This window comes from Typopeltis vanoorti, chromosome 5 (genome assembly GCF_054136105.1).
Source record: "Typopeltis vanoorti isolate ZY-2024b chromosome 5, IOZ_Tvanoo_1.0, whole genome shotgun sequence".
Classification (NCBI taxonomy): domain Eukaryota; kingdom Metazoa; phylum Arthropoda; class Arachnida; order Uropygi; family Thelyphonidae; genus Typopeltis; species Typopeltis vanoorti.
In genome coordinates this window covers 115,067,272-115,091,171 of record NC_143553.1, presented here as the reverse complement: position 1 = coordinate 115,091,171, position 23,900 = coordinate 115,067,272, and the positions used below count along the sequence as shown (strand labels likewise).

The 23,900-nt window shown below is 35.1% G+C and overlaps 1 protein-coding gene across 1 annotated transcript in view; it reads right to left on the bottom strand.

Moving 5' to 3' along the window:
* Positions 1–23,900, bottom strand: part of LOC150106740 (rho guanine nucleotide exchange factor 11-like) — an 837,747-nt gene that overhangs the window by 444,168 nt on the left and 369,679 nt on the right. Inside the window, exon 19 of the mRNA XM_090393466.1 lies at positions 16,757–16,928. Within this exon, the coding sequence (XP_090249592.1) occupies positions 16,757–16,928 (172 nt within the window). The remainder of the gene's footprint in view (positions 1–16,756; positions 16,929–23,900) is intronic.

Genomic DNA, 23,900 nt, shown 5'->3' with positions numbered 1-23,900 from the left:
AATTACTTCGAAAAATTGCTAAATGAAACAAGCAGTGATAGCACAGTGGTAAAAAACACTCCACAGGCATACAGTCAGGAATACATATCCATACTTGAAGTAGAAAAAGCCATCAAAGGCTTGAAATGTGGAAAGGCAACAGGAGTAGATGGTATCTGACCAGAAATGCTGAAGTATGGTAGTATAAAAGTCTTACAGTGGCTGCACTGCATAGTTCAGAAACCCTGGACAGAGGAACGAATTCCCGATGATTGGAGTAGAGCTCTCATAATACCTATATATAAAAAGGGAAATAAAACTGAATGTGACAATTACAGAGGTATTTCTCTACTGGGTGTTCCTGGTAGGATTTATGCAAGTATAGTTGAGAAACAGTTGAGAAGAATTGTGGAAGAAAAACTTGGTGAAGAACAAGCTGGATTCAGGCCAAATTTAGGCTGTCAGGATCAGATCTTCACTTTACGACAAATAGTCGAGAAAGCATGGGAATATAACAAAGATCTGTATTTAAGTTTTGTCGATCTGGAAAAGGCATATGACAAGGTGCCAAGAGAGAAGTTATTCAATATGCTACAGTTATATGGTGTCAATGGGGCATTATATCAAGCAATACTTAGTCTTTATTTGAGTTGTAAATCAGCAGTTAGAATTGAAGGAAGTACAGGAAGATGGTTTAATGTTAAATCTGGTGTGAAACAAGGATGTACATTATCCCCCCTGTTATTCATTATCTATATGGATCACATTATGAAGGAAAGTGGTATTAAACATGATATCAGAATTGGAGATTTTAATGTCAGCTCTTTGCTTTATGTGAACGATGTTATACTTCTAAATAAATCTGCTAGAAGTTTGCAAGATTCCCTGACTAAACTGAATAATAATTGTAACAGATATGGTATGAAGGTCAGCATTAAAAAGACAAAGACAATAAAAATAGGTAGAATTGTTGAAAATGTCAACTGTGTTATGAACGGGGAATCTCTGGAACAAGTAAAACATTTCAGCTACTTAGGCATGATTTTTACTGAAGATTATTATTATTATTATTATTATTTGACACCTCCAGGGAGTCCAAAGACTCACTGAGGGAGAATGTGCCAACAGCATCGAACGATTAGACCCCTTCCAACTACTAACCGCGCTGAAACTTACTTAACTGAGCAGTTAGTAGCAGAGGCTCTACCAATCGACCAACGTTGGAAATAGACAACAGAATCAACAAAACTAGTATGGTAAGCAGTCAATTGAATAAATTCATATGGAATCAGAGAGAAATTAGTTGGAACACTAAATTAGCTGTATACAAAACAGTGTTCAAAACAGTTTTAACTTATGGATCTGAGAGCTGGGTCAGAAGTAAAACACTTGACCAAAGACTAGAGACCGCAGATATGAGAGTCCTGAGAAAGATTAGAGGCATGAATAAATGGCATCAACGGCAATATCATATTAAAAACGAGGATATTAGGAAAGAACTTGACATTTTCAGCATCCAGGAATGCGTTAGCAGAGCTAATCTCAGGTGGTATGGTCACTTAAGCAGAATGGGCGAGGAAAGATTAGCAAAACAAGTGTTCTCTGCCAGGTTGACAGCAAAACGACCCAGAGGAAGACCAAGATATAGGTGGATTGATATGGTACAAAGTGCCTCAGACGATAGAAATATTAGATCTGATAATGTTGGAGTCCTGACAAGTAACAGACTGATTTGGAGGAAAATTGTAGATAGGAAGTTAATAATGATGTAAATTTTTCATGTAGTACTATCATATCCTGTATGCCCCTTGAGGGTATAAATATCAGGAATTTGATGATGATTATGATGACACTTACTGAGAGAGAATTATTTGAAACAGAATGTGAGAGAGGAGACTTGGGGTATGAGACCTGTCCATAACTAAGGTGGTTATATTGCCTTCAAATGAGGAATGTAATCATGCGATCTTGACTTGGGATTATTGCGAAGGAAATGAAGCCTCATACTATCGGCGAAACCTTGATTCGTCCAGCCTGTTCAGCAATTGTGAGAACAATTTTTGGTACTGAGGCAGAAGAAGAAATAAAGAAGATTCCATTATCAAATGATACTATGAGTAGACATATTAATAATCTGTCAGTCGATATTGAAAAGTCAGTTATAACCAAAATAATTGAATCAAAATTTTTCAGTTTGCAGTTAGATGAGTCAACTGATATCAGTGGTAAAGCACACTTACTTGTTTTTACTCGATTCATTGAAGATGATAAATAAGGAATTCGAAAAAACTATGATGGGAAAAGATGTTTTTGATATAATGAACACATATTTTAATACAAATGGTCTATCTTGGAAAACTTGTGTGGGTATATGTACAGATGGTGCACATTCTATGGTTGGAATTACAAAATGGTTTGTTTCCTTTGCTAGAAAAGAAAATGAGAACATTATAACGACTCATTGCTTCATTCATCATGAATCATTGGCGGCTTAGAATTAAAAAGTGTATTAGAAGAAATCATTCAGATGGGTAATTATATCAAGGCCAGACCATTAAAATCTAGAATATTTGCACGACTATGTGAAGAGATGCAGTCTCGTTACAAGAATCTTCTTCTTCATACCGAAGTAAGATAGCTTTCAAAAGGTCGCGTATTGGATCGTTTTTCTGAACTTAAAGAAGAAATATTAATGTTTTTCCAAAATGAAGACAAACCAGAATTCTATAAATTACTACAAGATGATTTTTGGTGTTCCAAACTAGCCTATTTAACAGACATATTCGATCATCTGAACAAGCTGAACTCCAACATGCAAGGAAGAAATGAGAATATTTTGACATCTACAGATAAAATTAAAGCTTTTAAAGATAAAATAAAAATGTGGAAGATAAAATTAAGCACCAACAATGTAGAAATGTTCCTTAAAGTTGCCTCCAGAAAATGTAAGAACACTGATCTGCAAAAGCTTATTTACAGTCATTTAACATCGTTAGAAGAAAAAAACTGACCATTATTTTCCAGACATTTCAGTCAACTTATACAATTGGATTCGAAATCCATTTGCAGAGTCAACATCAGCAATGAGTGAGTTAAGTCTTATAGAAGCCGAAGAATTAATTGATATAAGTAACGATTGTACGTTGAGATTGAAGCATTCAGAAAAGTGTATAAATTCATTTTGGATAACAACTATGAAGGAGTATCCCAATATAGGATTCAAAGCACTTAACATCTTATTTGTGTGAACTGGGTTTTTCTGCACTCGTAAATATTAAAACAAAGAAGAGAGAAAGACTAAAGGCCCTTGAAAATGAGATGAGAATATGTCTCTCAAAAACAAGGCCTAATATCAAAGAAATATGCAAACAACACCAAGCACATATTTCACATTAAGTTCATATTTTATTATCTGAACCTTTATAATAGCTTTTGTTTCGTATGTGTTTGGGTTGTTTGAAAATAAACCAATTTAGTTTAAATAATCTGTTTTCTTTTAAATACACTTTCCTTCATATCTTTAGTATCTGTAATATCAATTTATTTATGGGTTATATATGTGAGTCTTTCAGAATCAATTAATCGGCACTTTACTCTCTATAAAAAGCAAATAATACTAGGGGTGCTGTGAAATTTATTTATTGATTTTAGTGTGCCGCCAGACAAAAAAGTTTGAGAACCACTGATTTATATAAATAAAACGTATGTATACAGAGCACCTCAATTAAAAAAAAAAAAAAAAAAAAAAAAGCAAGTTTGAACACAATTCAAACTTGCTTTGACACATCACTCATGACGGTGTGTCAAAGCAAAGTGGCTAATCAGTTGTTGAGTTTACTTTTCATTTTTTTATTGCCTTACTGTTTAAATCATGCAATCTATGTAGTAAAGTTTTCTTCATGAATAAGAGCATTGTATAAAAATTTACTATTATTTATCATCTTGAAATGGCATCCCTCCTGATCAGGCACCTTTGTGCAGGGCACAACTTGCACACCCGCACAGGGCGGCCCTGTATTCACACACACGATTGTATGATTCACAACCTTCTGTGTGTGTGGGGGGGGGGGGGGGAGTAGATATTTCAAAAAGATTTTTTCGGAAATGCAGTGATATTTTCTGCAATGATCAGAAAATGAACTTCACAGTAAGAACTCTAACTCAATAAGATAAAGAGATTTTACCATAGAAAGAATACAGAAAAACAAAATGTATGAAAGCTAAATGATGAGTAAAAGAAGCTAAACAGATGTTAAGAGAAAAGTTTACATAAACACTGGAGGAGAAACTCAGGTGTATGAGGAAGAGGTGAGCTGCTGCACAAATTGAATATGAATTTGGCAATAGGTACCAGTGGAATATCAGCAAGGATGCTGAGTTTTCAGCTGAACTGATTGTTCCTTTGAACTGGCTATATAATTTGAGTCTCAGAATAGAGAAGATTCCACAGGAGTAGAAAGAATATATGATAATCCCGCTGCACAAGTGTGGTGCAAAGACGGATGTTTCTAACTATAGACCGATCAGTATCTCTGGAGTGGTGGTGAAGATTTTGGAAAAGTTGATAAGGGATCATATACAGAAATGAGATGAAAGAATCTATGCTTTGTATTGAACAGAATGAGTTTACTAAGGGAAGGTCATGTTTGAGAACTTGATCATATTTTATAAAATATAATGGTTAAGTTAGATAAGGGAAATAAATACACCATGATACTTGTAGACTTTGCTAAGGCTTTTGACAAGATTCAGCATGGAAACTGTTTCATAACTTGGAGCATATGGGATTTGGATTAGAAATTACTAGTTTGGATAAGAGGATGACTGAATGAAAGATATCAAAAAAGTGGTCTATCTCCTTGGTCCACTGTTATTAAATCCTTATATTAACGATATTGAGAGGGATTTAACAGGAAATATTCAGCTATTTTCTGATGATGCAAAGATAGGTAGAGCAATCAAGAATGCAGCTGACATGCAGTACTTACAGAATGATTTGAATAAGCTGGAATTGTGGGCATGTGAAAATGGCTATCAGTCAAATACAACTCATAGGATAATTGCAATGTTGTAATGAACACTGACATGTAAGATAAGGAAGTCATTTTGCCTCTTTACAAGTCTTTGATGTGATAACCTCATCCAGACTATTGTGTACAGATCTAGTCTTCTTTTTCCGAAATGATGTAGATAATAGTGGAGAGAGTGATATCAAGTGAAAAGTTGATATCGAGACTATGGAACACAGATTATGAGGAAAGATTGAGAATTTGTAAGAGAGACCTACAAAGTTCAGAAAGGATCCCACAGAATACCAGTAGATGGAATTTTTTTTATCTTATAGAGGGGATGGGGAGAAGACGAGAGGGCATCCATAAAAGTTGAGAATGAATGCAACCAAAAAAGGGATGAGAGCTATATTTTTTTCATAAAGTCATCAAATGGAATGGCTTGCCTATGAAGGTTATGAGCGTAAATAACATGAATGAATTCAAGAGAATGTGCGACTTGGTGTGAGTGATATGTGGCCTCTCTTGATAAATCCCTGACTCCTTGGAGGTTTCATGTAATAATAATACTATATATTATTATTACATTAAACCTTACGTGAACCAAACAGCACTAGTCAACCATTATCAACTAAATTTGAAATGCAGATTGCATATTCAACCACCTGATTACATTTGGAATAAACTGATTTCTTATGTTGTTTATGCTAACATGAGATATTTTACAAGGTTACACGGTTGTCAGCATTCATTGTGTAGAATTTATAGAGACACGCACGTGTTAAAGCAATTACTTTGCTTATAATTAGGAAAACAACACTCGACATTGTGGCCTCTACATCAAGGAGATTGTCAGGAAAACATGCATACAAACAAGACAAGCTACATGACATCACACAAAAGTAAGCTAAATCTAATGGGTCTTCCATATTCTTAGAATATGGAAGACCCATTCATCATTCTTGCTGAGTTTAGGATGATGAACTGGCATCTCTCAAGCTTCCTTCAATTTTCTTTCGAACAAGGTTTTGGTGTGGTGTAGGGACTTCGTGCCTTTGGTCTGACAGGCCTAAGTTAATCGTTTATGCTCTCCTGACTTCTGGCAAAACAAAATAAAGAAAAAAATTCATTCATTTCATTTTTAAAATGAATGAATTTTTTTTATACATAATAAGTATAATAACATACAGATGATTAAAAAAAATTACACTGGAACTACATCAAATGCATCTTTGCAGCCTTAAGTTAGTTAATTTAAGGTTTTATCTTGTTAGGGTTCTGCCATCATGTTCCAGATCCTATATGGGTCTTTCATGTTCTTAGAATATGGAAAACCCACTCATCATTCTTGTTGAGATTAGGATGGTGAATTGGCATCTCCCAAGCTTCCTTCCCAATTTTCTTTCGAACAAAGTTTTGGTGTGGCGTAGGGACTTTGTGCCTTTGCTCTGACAGGCCTGTGTTATCATACTGAAGGAACTTTATGTGATGTTTGTGTTTAACTTTTCTTGTTGGAATTGTGTACAATGTTTCCCCTATGTAGGGTAAGCTGCAGGTGCACTGGATTTAGTAAAACTCTGGTGGGCAAGGAAAGGATGAGGATCTTTGGATGAGCTGAGTATACTTTTTAAATTATTTCATTATGGTAACACAAGCCTATCAAATCATGCACTCCAAACATGTCATAGAATTAAATGGAAAGGCATGAAGTCCCTACATCGCAACAAAACCTGGTTTGAAAGAAAATTCAAGGAAGCTTGGGATATACCGATTCATCATTCTAATCTCAACAAGAATGATGAATTAGTAATTTTAAGAATATGGAAGACCTCCCAACAAAAGAAAACCTTAAAACAACATGACTATAAAGATGCATTGATGTAGTTCTGCTGTAATTTCTTTTTCTAATCATCTATATGTGATTATGCTTATTACGTATAAAAAGTGTTTGATTTTTTTTTTTTTTTGATTGATTGATTATCCTGAAGGACTCACTTTAGTGAGTACAGGCATGGAAAACCCAAGGTACCTGATGCTGAACCATGCCTTACTTCATGTACTATACATCTGTTATATTATCTGTAGACTGGTCCCTCCCCCTTCTTTCTTGGCTTCTTTCTTCTCTTCTTGCTCCTTCCCAATGCTATTAGAGTATTCGAAGGCTAGGGGCGAATCTTTCCTATTTTGCTGTGTCATTTCATCTTATGCAGTCACCGAAGGGGGCAAGCTAGCCTCAATAGGCGTCAGTCCCAAGCCCGGATAAATGGCAAGGGTTGACATCAGGAAGGGCATCTGGTCGTAAAACTTCATTTTACGACCGGATTAAACTTCATTAAACAACACTGCCCTACAGCTGCGAGAAGTGGATGAGGGCTACCACATCAAGGGCAGATGAGGTTAAAGAAGCAAGCCCAGCAGGTGGAGAGAATGTTGCAAGTGGGAACATTGAATGCTGGAAGTATGTCTGGAAGGGGAAGAGAGGTGGCAGACATGATGAAGAAGTTGGACATTTTACGTGTGCAGGACACAAGGTGGAAGACGGAAAAGGTGAAGGAACTGGGAGATGGGTATAAATTGTTTTACTCTGGAGCAAATAAAGAAAGAAGAAATGGTGTTGGAATTGTGGTGCGTGACAAAATGAATGTCGAAGTACTGGAAGTGGGTAGAAGGATCATGTGAATGAAACTGGGGCTTGGAGAAGAGCAAGTGGTCATTTTATGTGTATACGCCCTGCAAGTTGGCTGTACAGCAGAGGAGAAAGATGAGTTCTGGAACGTGTTAGATGAAGAAATGAGGGAACTGGAAGAAAACGAGATGGTGATTGTCAGAGGAGACTTGAACAGACACACATAGGAAAACAGAATAGGGACTGTGAAAGGGTGCATGGTAGCAATGGAGTGGGAATGATAATCAGGAAGAAGAGAGGATTGTAGACTTTGCAGTAGCGTTTGATCTGGCAATTGTGAACTTGTTTTTCTACAAGAGGGAAGAACATTTGATAACATTTAGAAGTGGTAACAACAGTTCACAAATTGACTACATTTTGACTAGAAGAAAACATCTTGAGGAAGTGACAAATTGTAAGGTAATCCCAACAGATCAAGTTGCGCAGCAACACTGCCTGCTGTGTGCAGACTCTAAAATAAGATCAAAGATAAAAACCTTTGGAAGCCATGGGATGAAGACAATTAAATAGTTTCACTTAAAGGAAGAGAGTGTGAGGAACCGTTTTAGGGAAAGGGTGTTAGAGAGGATTTCGGATGGACTAGAACGTATACAAGATTGGTGGAGACATAATTCAAAAGCAATTCTGAGCTGTGCGATCGAGGTACTTGGTGAGACATCTGAAAAGATTAGAGAGCAGAAGGAGGGTTGATGGTGGAATAATAATGTACAAGAAGCAGTGACGGCTAAGACGAAGGCAAAGCAGAAGTGGATTGAGTCAAGAGTGGAAGAGGACAGAGAGGCGTACAAAGAGAGAGAAAGCCAAGAGAGTTGTGGTGCAGGCGAAGGAATTGCATATAAAGATCTTTATGATCAATTAGAAAGAAAAGAAGGCCAGAGAAAAATTTACCAACTAGAAAAATGTAGAAATAAGGCACCGAAGGACATCTTACGTGTGAGGCAAATCAAAGACTCTGGAGGAAGAGTATTATGGAAGGATGTGGATATAAGAAACAGATGGAGAATATACTTTGAAGGACTTTTGAATGAGGAAAATGCAAGGACTCACAGAGAAGATGGGCAGCCTTCTGAGGGGATGGTGCAGAACATCAGTAGAGTGAAGGAGGCCAGCAAAGAGGATGAAGAATGGAAAATCAGTGGGCCCTGACAGGATCCCAGTGGAGGCATGGAAGGCACTTTGGGGAAGAGGGAATTGACCTGCTGTGGGACCAAAAAATCAAAAACAGCGACCTCACTTAAGTTGGACAAGAAGATTGATTTTTTACTTTATTTTGATTTTATTTTTGTTTCACCAGATATTATGCCAGACTAGCATAAACAGTTCACAAAGCAGTTAGATTCAGCTTAGATTTATACTTTTGTGCAGAGTCATGTGGACTGTGTCTTGTTCATATGTATGTTTTCCTCAATTGCTCAATGGATTTTAACTAAACTGGAAATATAACTGTTGTTGATATTACTTACAGCCCTCCAGAAAAATAAGTCTAATTAGGGAGAGAAAAAAAATGACAGCTGTAGAACTTCTTCTCTCTTTTGTATGTTACACTGTTCAACAAATTTCAACCAAAATGAATATGACATTGAAGAAACAGAACTAGCTGCAATGCAGAATGACTACTAGAGACCATAGGAGCAGCAGCACCCAATAATATCTTAAAAATGCCTGAAAAATAGTTGCTTCTAAATTGCAACAAATGTTCTACTTCCTCAGCACTGTCACTCACTTTTTTTCTTTTTTGAAAATGAGATGTATACAGTAAAAACAACAAATTATTACCAACTTAACTATAATAATTTGTTAGTATTATTAAATAAAAGTTAATAAGCTGGATAAGACAACTAATTAACCTAGAATACCCTGATCTGGATAAAAAAGCTGGTTTTAAATTTTTGTCAACCAACATGAGAGATAAAACCTATAGCACAAACATGTTTGATGTACATGTTTACGGTTGAAAATTCTCCTAATTGGCACTGAAATAATCCTGCTGTTCACAATAAAACTTGCTATCCGTCACAATAACAAAAGTAATGAGTATTATACAAAATACACGGAGTCTATTATTAGCAATAATATGATGAAAACATTAGATATTGTCTGTGTCCTCAAGTTGTCTTGAGTTTTATTCTTTTGAGAGAACACATAAGTAAGATTTAAAAAAAAAAAAAACATAATTGCACCTGAAACTATTCTGAAAACTAGAATTCTGCTGTTAACTATTTAAGTTATAAGTTGAGATAGATTCTTTTGCTTACATACCTTGTAGATAACCTTATATGTCGGTTATACACGACTTTAAATTTTTCAGGAAATGACCATGTACACTAAAATATTAATTAAAAAAGTTTAATCAATATCTTTCAATATTTCGGTAATGTTAAGTTGTCATCTTCTGGGAACATAAAACTATGATATGTGCATGCAGGCACTAACAAAGAGTAAATGAAGCTGAAGAAGGCAATTGGCGTTGGTCCTAGAGTCTTAAAGGTGTCCCCTAGCAGGCTAAATTGGGTTGTCTTGGCTGTTGGACTCATGTTCTTAGGATGCACGCTTTCCAAATTTGGGGCGGTCTCATTCACCCAAATTTGTTGAGGTTTGGGAAGTTTTTTTCAGAGCTGAGGCTGATTCCAAGAATAATCTTTCGTATTTATATTTGCTGCAATGTAGTAAAGTGGCTTTCTTCCAGCATATTCTGTGGTGGGTATCTAGTGCATGGTCCGCAAGTCCTGAGTGGCTGTAATGGTTAAACTGGATGTAGTCTATCCTGATATTGGCTGTTCTGCCTGTTTGGCCGTAGTAAGATAGTTTACAACAGCAAGGGACCTGGTATACTCCAGTTAGGTCTAGGGGGAAGTGGCTGGTCTTTGGTAGAGCAGATAAGGGATGCCAATTTCTTAAATGGTTTGTAACAGCTAACAAAAATCCTAAAAAATTATGACCGACTACCTGTTACAAACCATATAAGAAATTGGCATCCCTTATCAGCCCAACAGCCAAGACAACCCAATTTAGCCTGCTAAGGGGTACCTTTGGGACTCTACGACCAATGCCAGTTGCCTTCTTCAGCCTCATTTGCACGTTGTTAGTGCCTGTGTGCACATATCATAGTTTTATGTTCCCAGAAAATGGCAATGTAACATTGCCGAAATATTGGAAGGTACTGATTAAAGTTTTTTAATTAATATTTTAGTATACATTGTCATTTCCTGAAAAATTTAGTCATGCTTACATACCCCACTTAAACATAGTAGACTAGTGACATGATAATAACTGCTAACATGATGAATCAGCAGTTATTAAAGGGTCATAGTCTTAGTGTTGGTATTTGCACATGAAGCTAACTTTAAAAAGTGTATGCCCATGGGGGATATCATCATCATCATCATGTGTATTCAAGGATTTAGGCCTGGCGTGGCCTGTTCCGGCCTTAGAAGTCATCATTAAATCGTTTAAGAGGACGTCCTGGTTTTCTTTTTCCTAATGGCTTGTATTTTAAGGCTTGCTTTGGTAATCTTTCTGTTTTCATTCTTTGAAGGTGTTCCATCCATTCGTTTATATTTTTTAATTTTTTCTATTACTGGTTCTTGGTTTAATTCTTTCATAATTTCTTCGTTTCTTTTGTGATCAAATAGGGTATACTTTGCAGTTTTTCCTCATAAACTTCATTTCTGCTGTTATTAATCTCTGTTTGTCTTTTTGTTTTATTGTCCAGATTTTGCTTCCATACATTAAGACTGGTAGGGTTAATGTATTGTATACTTTTAGTCTGGTTTGTTTTTGAACTAGGTTTGGTTTAAATATAGAGTTAATTACACCTGTTATTTTTAAATATTTTGCAATTTTTACGTTTATATCATTTTCATATGTGATCATGCATTCTAGGTAGTTAAATGAATTCACCTGTTCTAAGATCTTGTTATCTATTACTATTTTAGTTCTTGCTGGATCTTGTCCTTTAAAGGCCATAGTTTTTGATTTTTTCTGTTGATATTATCATACTATAATCTTTGGCTATTTCATTTAGATCTAAAATAGCTTTCTGTAAGTTATCTTCAGAATTTGTAATTATTATTTGGTCGTCAGCAAAAAGGAGAGTGTTTAAGTTTACTGTAGAAGAAAGTTTAATTCCTTGATGTAAATTTTTATTCCATTTTATTATTATTTCATTTAAATAGATATTAAAAAGAGTTGCTGAGAGGGGACATTCTTGTCAGATCCCTTGGTTTATCTCTCTCTTGTATATGATAGCTCGTGATTTAATCTTATTTGTATTTGATTATTTTCATATATACTTGTGATAGTTTTTAGGATGTTATTTGGTATCTGTCTTTCTTTTAATATGTTAAATAATATGTTTCTTTTAACTTTGTCAAATGCTTTTTCAAAGTCAATAAATGCAATATGTGTTTCTAAATTGTATTCTCTTCTTTTCTCTATTATTAATTTTAGGCAAAAGGCCAGATCTATACATGATCATCCTTTTCTAAATCCATTCTGTACTTCTAAAATAAAGTTTCTGGAATATTTCATTAGTTTGCTATTTAAGATTCTGCTACATATTTTGTAACAGGAATTTAGTATACTGATACCTCTATAGTTTTTAGGGTCATCTCTACTTCCTTTTTTAAAGATAGAAATCACAATTGCTTTTCTCCCATGGGGAGCTATACAGTTAAATATTATAATCTGAAAGGTTGCCAGATTTTTCATAAGGAAACAGGAAATCAAAAGTCATTGTTTTTATGTCGGATCACTAGAAGCAATAAAGCCTGTAATTTGAGTATCTGTTAGTGAAGGAGCACTACTGAAGTGCAGCCAACATGGTGGCCATCACTGTATGTGTCAATCAAATCTTTAAAATTTCGAAACACCATTTTTGTTGAGGTTGGGGCTAAGTGGGCATGGTCTCATCTGCTTCTTACAATTTTCTCTCATCCCATTTCTGATAAGATGTAGCAAATGGATCTCTCTCCAACTGACCATATAGTATGGTTTTCAGAATCATATTTCATTCCCCAAATATGTATTACTATGGTTCCAGTTGCACTAGAAATGTTTAACACCCTCTGTCCAAAAAGAAACCGAATTTTTCAAAAATAGAAGAAACTAGTGGAGCCACCTGTTGTATCTTTTTGTTGTCAAAAGCGGCAATCTTCATTAGTGTTGTGTCAACTGTTTATGACATTTGTTTCATTAGAAGCCAAGTTATAATGCCAAGAGTGACAGTCTGTTTTGATGAACGGTCAGTCGTCACGATATTCATGCTGTGCATGACGAATTCCCACTATCAATCGCTTCAAAACTTCGAGATAAAACTCACCATTGACCGTTTGGCCAGGCAGAACGAATTCTTTGTGATGCCCTTGGAATCGTAGAAACAAATCAGCATTGTCTTTACTTTTGAATGCTCCAAGCGACTTTTTTTTTCAGATGCCCCTCTTCTGGTGATCTCCACTCAGCACTCTGTCGCTTTGTTTTGGGCTCATACTCAAAACCATGTTTCATCACAAGTAACGATCATTTCAAGGAAGTTTGAGTCCTTACAAGCAGGTTTTAATGAGGTCCTTGAGTGTTCAATTCGATACATTTTTTGGTCATCAGTCAACTTGTGGGGAACAAATTGCGAATTCAATTTACGAAGACCCCAAACTCTCAGTCGAAATGTTGTGCACAGTTGATTTTGGAATCCCCAATTCGTCTTCAATCAATTGCACAAACGATTTATGGTTTTCTTTGATGAAATCGTGCACTTTTTGGATGTTAATTTCGCTCAGTACAGTTTTTGGAAGGCCCAGCTTTTCATCGTCCTTAAGCGTCGCGAACATCCTCGCCTCCAAAAAGTAATTTATAATCTGGCCAATGCACTGCTCTCATGAAATTACGGAAAGAAAAAAATATCGTCATCACCAGAGCAGATAAGAGTAATGCCACAGAATACAATCAAAAAATGGAGATTATCCTCCGAGATTGCTCTACCTATATCCCACTAGAATCCGATCCCACAAAAACACAAGTTAAAAATAAAATAAAATAAAATAAAGTAAAAAGCTTACTTAAAAAAGTATCTTCCTGGCCTCCGGACATTACGAAAAAACTTAAACCATTCGCCCACTCCCGAATATACGGTTCACCAAAAATCCACAAACCCAATTCCCTACGAAGACCTATAGTAGATGCCACTAACTCACCTTGCTACAAACTGTCCAAACAGCTGGCCAACTCTCTCATCCCTCCCCTCAATGGACTTTCCACATCCTATATAAAAAACTCTACCCATTTTAAAACCCTAATAGAAAATCTAACCTTAAATAACACAGATATATTGGTAAGCTTTGACATCTCCTCATTGTTTACCAATATTCCCTTAATTGATACCTTAACACTTAGAAAACGTTTTTCCTTCTGACATCTTAGATCTCTTTTCCTTTGCCATCAATTCTGGTTATTTTCTTGGAAGAACAAAATCTACAAGCAGATAGAGGGGGGGGCTGCCATGGGTCCCCCCCTCTCAAACCTACTATCTGGCTAAGACATGTAGATGATGTGTTCTCTATTTGGCCTCATGGTCCAGACACATTAGACTCCTTCCTCAGTCACCTCAACAGCCTACATCCAAGAATCCAGTTTACGATGGAAAAGGAAAAGAACAATTGTTTAACCCTTCCTAGACACCTTAGTTACACGCCTTCCTAATGGTACACTTTCCTTCACTGTATATAGAAAACCTACGCACACAGGCAGATACATTCACAAACTCTCCCACCACCACCCCACTCAATAATATGGCATTATTAAAACTCTAACCAAGAGAGTCCACAATCTTTGTCCCAGTGAAACTGCCCTTATAACTGAGCTTGACCACATACACAACACTTTCCTCTCCAATGGCTACAGCAATCACAGTATTAAAAAAATAATCAGTTCCTCCCCCATTCCCCAGTCTTCTCTTCAGAAAGAGTTTAGAAATGCCATCACCATACCTTACATCCATGGCACATCAGAAAAAATAGCCAAGATTTTAAAAAAGTACAACCTACACACAGCATTTAAGTTACACCGCAAACTTGCTACCCTTATCCGTTCTACAAAGATCAGCTCCCTCCTCTCTCAGTGCCTGGAGTTTATAAAGTGCCCTGTTCCTGTAAGCTGGCATACTTTGGACAGACAGGCAGATCAGCAACCATCCACCTGGAGGAACATAAGTCATACATCTGCAACCATGACTATGGTCAGTCAGGCCTGGCTGACCATGTCTTGGATACAACCCACAGGATCTCATGGGAAAAAAACTACCATGCTCCACCACAGCAAATTCAAAAAAGAGAGGCTATTTTTAGAATCAGCGACAGCTCTCAGAAATCAACCAAATCTTAATAAATATGGTTGCATTAAGCTTCCTAAGATTTGGGAAACACTTATCATCAGAGATCCCACCTTACATTCCAGGCCACCGACAACCGCCCTTAGAGGGCGTTCCACCTAGGTAGGACTAGAGTTACCCACATGGTTGGGCTTAGTATTGTGTGGTATTTGTGTATATGTTACATTATTTTTTTTTATCCCTGAAGATGTCTCAGTGACTGAGACGAAATATATGAAGTATTAAATTCTGTTTTAATCCTTTCTGAGTGCTGTATACAATCCAGTAAACCTCCAACATGATGTCCTCACAGCACTGAAGCCTCTACAAACAAAGTCTCATTGTCCAGTTCCCCATTCTGATATATTTGCTCACATCACTCTACTTGATATTGCTTGCCATTCAAGAAGATCTTCGTATCTGGTGTTGAATACTGTGGCTACTCCTTCTTTTCCTTGATTGTTATTGCCTAAATATAACATTTTGTATTTATTGCTTAGAAAAATCTCACCAGATTTTGTCTTTTTTTGTTTCAATCACACCTATTATGTTGATCTGGTATTTATCCAATTCCTCAGCTAGCTCCATTTCTTTGCCATTAAGGCTTCATGTGTTTTGATGGCACCAATCTTGAACTCTGGTGATGTTGAGTTGGGGTGTGTTTCAGGATTTTCCTTGTGCCTGATGATATACGTGCCAACCTGGTTGGCCAAGTGGTTAGCGTATCGCTCTCCAGCCAAAAGGCTGCGGGTTCGAATCCAGCCTTTTACATGGGTGTCTAAGAAAATACTAGTGGTGGTAGGTGGCGTTGGTGTAGTTATGGTTTGTTGTAGTTGGTAGATTGAGTGGTGGAGACAGGGAGTCATAGACTGGTGCCCTCCCTTGATGAGTCTTTGGACTCCCTGTAGGTGTCATGTAATAATAAAAATATTCAGAATATACTGAATATATCATCATATGGCATTTATTCAGAAGGTTCTCATCTGTTTTCATCTTAGTTTCAATAATATTAATAGTACATTAACAGTATAAGTTCTTGTATCATTAGAGAATAGATTTCTAACAATACAAGAAGCACAGGGCACTCTATGAGCATTATTATTAATTCCACTGATTGTTCAATGACTCTTTACTACTGTTATGATGTCAGCTTTACTGTTGTACAATATACAAGTAAAGCTAAAATGATAATGAATTATTTTTTTTATATATGTCAAAATATATAATTTCAGCCAACATACAATACAATTTGATCTTGCAGTTTCCAAACTATCAATTCATTCTCATTCACTGAACATACAAATGGATACCTAGTAATGAAAAAACAATGAGAATGAGGCCTGACCTTGGGTTAGAAACTACATAACTGCAACATCTCCTTTCAGATATGTAGCTTGAACTTTTAAGTGACCCACTTCATTCAAACTGGTGTCTTTGAATATAATAGATCAAGGTTGACTACCATTTTATGGGGGAGATTATTTTGTGAAAGTCTTTGAAGAAGTGATCCTAAAATTATGGTGTACACTAAAAGATGTGCATGGTGTAAAAAAACTTGCAAATTATTAACATTATTAAAAATGAAAGTTTCTGAGATTCTGTTTTTTTTCCCTTACCTACTTTCATTTCTTTAACCATGTAGCATCTGTAGACACATTATAGAAATATCAAATATAATAATGAGAAAGAGAAAGAAAAAAAAAAGGAAAAGAAAAAGCTTGCCTTTTTATTGCCTTTTAAAAACCGAAGTCTGGTCTTCTCTTTAGCAACAAATGTTGGACACCGATCAGCAAGGGCAACAGCCTGTGCATTTTTGATGCCAAAATTTTTTATTAGGGTGGCTAGTGCAGAAGTCAGAGCTGATGTTCGGTCATTTGCATTTTCAAGATCTTCCCTATTTGAAAAATACATAACTTGTTATATCATGTGCTTATAGAGAATTGAAATGATCAGAGAGGAGAACAGATTTTATTAAGTATTCATTCATTATATATTCAATGCAACTACTCAACTCAGAAGTGGTATTCATACACTAAAGCTAGTTCCCATTAGTCATTTACATTAGTGGTTTACAAATGGCAGAAGTTGAGCAGCGTGAACATATTAAAAAGAAACTTGATATTGTTAATATTCAAGAATGTGTTACCAGAGGTAATCTACGGTTGTGTGGTCACTTAAATAGAATCGGAGAGAAAAGGTTAGCAAACTAAGTGTTTGGTGTTAGGATGTAGAAAAAAAAAATACTCCCATAGGAAGAGCAAGATCTAGGTGGACTTATGCAGTTAAAAGCGCGTCGAATGACTGAAATATCTGACAATATTAGAATCCTGAAAAATACAAGAATTTTGAGGAAACTGTTGGCAGGTGAACAGAGTAGTATGATGCAGTAATGTAGAAATTACTAATGATTTAAACCATGTATTATCACGGGATTCTGTATATCCCCCAGGGATAATACAAAGGTGTAATTTGATGACAGTGATAATCAGGACTTGAAAAATGCACTTGTCTGCTCTGAAATGCTGATTCCGTTTCATTTTTTATATTGTAAATAGTTTTTTGTACATCAATCACATTTAATGCATCTACTGGGGAATTCTGGTCATTACAAATGCCTTTTGTTGATTATCACTGATTTTGCCATAATGGAATACTACCACAGAAGATAGAATATGCATAATTTTATCTTTAGAGAGTGCTCATATATGTCCTGCAAAGTAACCAATTAATCATGACATGGCAACTAAAATATTCAGCCTTCAGCTGTAGTTAGCTTATTTCTTACCTAGTGATGGAATAAGCAGAATTTAACATTAATAGTCGATATTAAAACTTTGGAAAGTTGAGAAAAAGAGTATGTATTTTTCCAAAATATTTCATTATACTAATTCCTAAATATTTTTCAATTGTTTTTTGAGTTGCCACCATGTCATTTGACATTATGTGCCCTGTCCATCTGACAATGTTTTGTAGCCAATCAGAATTCAAAAACATACCAATGTAGTTGTGGACCTAGGGACTTTATTTTTCATTGAAAATATTAAAAATATGAAATGTTATGAGAAGAGCATTGGCAACAGAGAGAAAAAGAAATTGTCGCTCTAAAGGGAAAGGATGACAAAATAATTAGAGATAGAAATTAAATAATAAACAGAATTGAGAATTATTATAAATAACCTTACATTTACAAAGAAAGAAATTCAGAGATGATCAAGTTTAAGAAGAGTTCAACTGGGTGTGCCATAAGTTATGAGAGAAGAGGTGGAGGCAGCTTTAAAACCAACGAAGCAGGGAAGAGATCCAGAAGAAGATGGGATTGAAGTGGAACTGTTCAAATTTGTAGGAAAGAAAGTGGGAACAGAAAAAATAGACAGAACTCTACACAAATACAACATCAAAACCACCTTTAAACCCCCGACAAAATTAAGACACCTACTCAGTTCTTCCAAGGATCCCCTGCCACACCTAGCCCACCCAGGGGTTTACAAAATAGTTGCATATGTAACATACCATACATAGGGGAAACAGGGCGAACCATCCCAATCATAAAGGATGAACACAAACGACACATAAAATACCTCCATTTTGGAAAAACTGGCTTTTCTGACCACGCACTCCAAACATACCACAGAATTGATTGGAAAGGTACCAAGTCCCTATACCGCACCAAACCTGGTTCAAGCGGAAATTCAAGGAAGCATGTGAAATGCTCAAACATGATCCGAATCTGAATAAAAATGATGGTCTAACCATTTCAAGAATGTGGAGGACCCATCTGCAACCTTCATAGCAACCACGAAGAAAAATCTCAATACAAGAAAACTTGATGAAGTGTTTTTTTTTCCCCTGAACATTCAATAGCAACCTGTACTGTACAAATCCAGAAGATAATCTTAATATAACAATATAAACTGTATAATTCCAGAAGAATCCTTGTACGTGAGGATTTTAGCAGAGTTTATTGTAGTTTTTATTGATAAATTTTTTTTTTTTTTAAATCACTAGAAGCAGGCTAAGAAAAAGGATTAGTTAACAACGTAGATGTAATTTATCTGTATAGAGTGCAACAACATGTAGCTTGGCTCTTATACACATGTATCCTTCTGATGATGACCTCAATACAGGGGTCGAAACGTCAAGTTATTATTTTATTATTAATCAGTAAAATAATCTTTTCAACACGTGTGTTTTGTGTCCTTAAATTCATAAATATGAATATGAATCCTACACACTCTGTTTAAAACTGAAAAAAATCCCAGAAGTAATCCTTCATAATTAAAAATTTATGAAGACAAAAACACATGTGTTGGAGTAATTACTTTACTTATAATTAAGAAAATAACACTACATTTTGACCCTGTATCGAGGTCATCATAAGGAAAACATATATATACACAAGACACAAATGTGACATTGCGCAAAAGTAAGATATATCTAAATGCTTTATTAATCATTTACCTTGGCATGATTTCTGGTGAAAACAATAAAAATAAATAAAATATATACAAAAATATAAAGTAACAAAATAAAATCATTTTTATACATATCAGCAGTATAATATTATACAGATGATAGAAAAAATCTCTAAATAAATAAAAATAAAGTTTCATAGTGGAACTACATTAAACACATCTCTACTTATATTAAGGTTTTCTTGTGTTGAGGTTCTGCAACCTATATAGCATCCAGAACCCACCGCCTCCCCAACCACAAGAAAACCTTAATATAAGAGGACTGTAGAGATATGCTTAATGTAATTCTGCTATAAACTTTATTTTTATTTATTTAGAAATTTTTTCCTATCATCTGTATGTTATTATACTGATGCGTATAAAAAATTTATTTTATTTTGTTAATTAATTTATATTTTTGTATATTTTCATTTATTATTAATTTTTTTAATATATGTTTATTTCCCCAGAGATCAGGCTAGAGTAAATGATTAACAAAGCATTTAGATTTATCTTACTTTTGTGTAGTGTCATGTAGTTTGTGTCCTGTGAATATATATGTTTCCTGATGATGACATCGATAGAAAGGCTGAAACATCGAGTGTTATTTTCTTAATTATAAGTAATTACTCCAACACATGTTTTTTGTCTCCACAAATTCTTCACTACGAATGCTGACCACCATGTGACCTTAAATGAAAGAATCCCAGAAGTAAGAAATAATGCATTAATAATTATTTACAAAAAAAAAAAAAAAAAAATGAAAAGGAGAATATTAAAAATTATAGTGAATTAGTTTATTACCAACAGTACATAAAACATTTACAAAAGTAATAAACAACAGAATAATGCAACAGCTCAAGTATATGCAATCCGATGAGCAGGCAGGGTTTATGTAATTACAGTACCAATGATTATGTCCACACTCTTAAGCAAATTATACAAAAGAAACGAATACGATAAACCTCTCTACACCCTTCGAAAAAGCATTTGCCTCCAACAAAATCTCAGTTATACTAGAATGGCTGTTAAAACAGAGAATAGAAAAACATGCATAGAAACCTTGAGGGGGCCAAGTTAAATATAGTTATGCCACCTCTGTTATTAAACTGCATATTCAAAAAATAAAAAATTTCCAATTAACAAATCAATTCAGTTCAAGAAGACAGGGATATACAATATCTCCAAAACTCTTTACATCTGCCTCAGATGAAGTCTTTCATAAATTAAATTGGAAAAATGGAGGAATGTAAAATAACGGAAAGATTCTGACTTATCTGTGTTTTGCTGATGATACAGTCATCTTGGCAGAAGACAGAAATAAAATTAAGGGAATTTGAATTAGTGTATCACACAATTTTCAATTAGTGCGATACATTAATTGAAAATTGATTGAAACTAATTATTCATGTAATTATATATGACACTGAAACCTAGAATTTAACTCATGATATTCACAACTTAAAAGTTATCCAGAGAAGAATGAAAAGGAATATGCTCAGTGCAACACTTAAAGACAGGATGCCCTCCCAATATGCATTTAAAATAGACATGGGTTGGACACACTGCAAGATATAACAACACAGGATGGCCTAAATGATTAACAGAATGGAAACCTGTGGACCAGTAGACAAAGGGGAAAACCAAGAAGAGATGGCAAGATCAAACTGTTAGGATTATTTGAATGCAATGGATGAGAAAAGCTGAGAATGAAATGGAATGGAGAAAACTGAGGGAAACCTTTGTCCAGGGGTGAAAAAGAAGAAGGGTTTTATTTTATTGAGATTTTTTATTATACTGAACGTTTTAAATGTTTGCTTATAATGGAATAGAATAAACTGAACTGTTTGCTCTTTTTTCATGAAAGCGATTCAAGAAATATTGTTTCAAAGCAAAAACATGATGAAAAATAGTATTATTAATTTAAAAAAATAATAATAGATCTTGTATTACTAATAAAAGCATGTTTTTTACTTCACAGACTGATAAACACATTTAATAGATAAGTAATTAACATATTTGTTTCAAAACTAGTTTACCCAGTTAAAAATTAGCTATAGCATGAACCAGGAATAAACATGTTACTGTGGTAGAGTACAGCCATACTGGCATCTGATGAGATATTTGCTTGACTGGTTAGCCAGCACAAAATTTTCCTGTCCTGGTGTTGATGAGCATCTAAAGAGTATCAAGTGGTAGGATTTTTATAGTTGTATGACACCTTTCATGGTATGTGATTTGTTAAATTGTCATGTCACACAAAGACTACTTGTCCAGTGAACATACATCCAAGCATGTGGAACTTTGTGGAATATATCAGAAGGCCATAGTCAAAATAGTCAACTACAAAAAGAATATCTGTTCACTTTATGTCTAGCAGAACAAAACATATCAGAAGAACCAAACAAGATATTTTGAAATATCATCTGGAGTTGTTTAAGTGTCAAAGCCAAGTAACTGGAAGGAGACCTCCACATTGCCATTCAGGAATGCAGAGAACCAACTGGGGCTTCTGACTTAATGTCCAATTCTCACCATTATATGGTGTGACCCATTAGATATTGAGTTGTAGCTTGTCCAGCTACTGGACAAGCTACAACTCAATATCTAGAAAAAGAAGAATAAATCCAATATCAGAAGAAATGAAGACAGGAACCATCAATATAACAGAGAGGAAATTGAACTTGGAGAAGAATTGTAAAAGTACCATGTAGACATAATTGGCATTACTGAGAAAGAGAAGACAAAATAGGTGAGATATTACTAAATAATAAGTATAGGATGTTATTTTCAGGTAAAAAATGATCAAGAAAGGAAGGAGTAGTGATAGCATTCAACACAAACATGATGATAAACTTCTAGATTGGAAGGCAGATTCAAGAGAGTTATGTGGGCATACTTCAAAATGGGGACATAGAGAATGAAACTTATTTGTGCCCATGGTCCCACAGATGATTCTTCTAAGGAAGAAGCGGAGGAATTTTTTGAGTCACTGGAACAGACACTGACAATGAAAATGGAAAAAGTAGTCCTTGTTAGAGATCTGAACAGCAGGATAGGAAATGAATCCCTAGGCATATAGCAACATTTTGGGAAAATTTGGAGAAAAGGGACAAAGCTAAAATAATGATAAGTATTTACTGGACTTCTGCTCAGGACATGGACTAGTCATTACTAACACCATATTTCAACATAAAGATGTGCAAAAGTTCATATGGGAAAAGACACAAGAAATAAGAAAAGCCTCATTGACTATATCAGGGTTTCCCAAACTGTGTTCTGCGGAAGGTGAATAAGTGTTCTGCAAGAAGTTCTCCTGGAATTTGTCATTTTAGTTTTCTAAGCATTTTTCATCAATAAATATTTTATAGTGGAAATATTCTGAGGAGAATAATATTCGTGAATATGTCGAAAGCTCAGACCCAGAATGCCTAATAACATCTGCATATCATTAATTTTCACAAATCAAAACCTTTCAACATTTGGGAAAGGGAATACCGCTGTTTATGAGCGGTCATAAAAATTGCCTGCAAGCCGATTATAACAATGGGTGGTGTATCCACTGTTCTCAAAAGTGAAAGAAATAACATGTGTTGCAAATGTTAGTGACCAATCAGCAAGAAAGCATAAAGAAACTTTTTCCACTAAAATTGAAGATCATGGTAGTCTGTATCCGGTTCTCAAATCTAGTAATACTGAATACTTTCTTCGTAAGTTCGCATTGTAGGGTGAAAGTTTCGAAACCATAGTGCCGTGATTTTTTTTTAAAAGTCATAGGCCTACAGATTTAAATTTTAATATGAATAAGAGACAAGGGACTTTGTTTAATTTGGGTGTTAAGAATTCTCTTATTGAAGGTATTTGTGATGCAACAGATAGTGATTCATCCACCTCCAGCCTACAAAGCGATCTCCAGAATGTACAAAAGGAAGGGAGGGGAAAACTACCAGCACACAAGAGAAAAGGTCTGCATTCGCTCGTAAGTACTTATAATATTATAAATTTTTGGTGATCAGAATGGGATATGTCAATAAAAATCAGCATAAATTAATTTAATGATTAATTAAATTAAGGGGATATTAAATCCCACATAGTTTTAAAACCGAATAAGAAACTCAAAGATTGGAATCGGAGAGTTAAGTGAGCTAATGCAAGTGACGCTAGTACTACGTCCTAGGGTCACTTGCATTAGCTCACGCTAAGTGTTCACCGATACTTTATAGTTTACTATATTCGGCAAGAAACTCTCTGATTCCAATCTTTGAGTTTCTTATTCGGTTTTAAAACTATGTGGGATTTAATATCCCCTTAATTTAAGTAATGTTTTCATTGCCGAAATGAAGCTTATTAGCTCTTTATACTTAAGTAACTTAATGGTTGAACCTGTTTGGAAAACTCGTTCGCAGAGTATATAA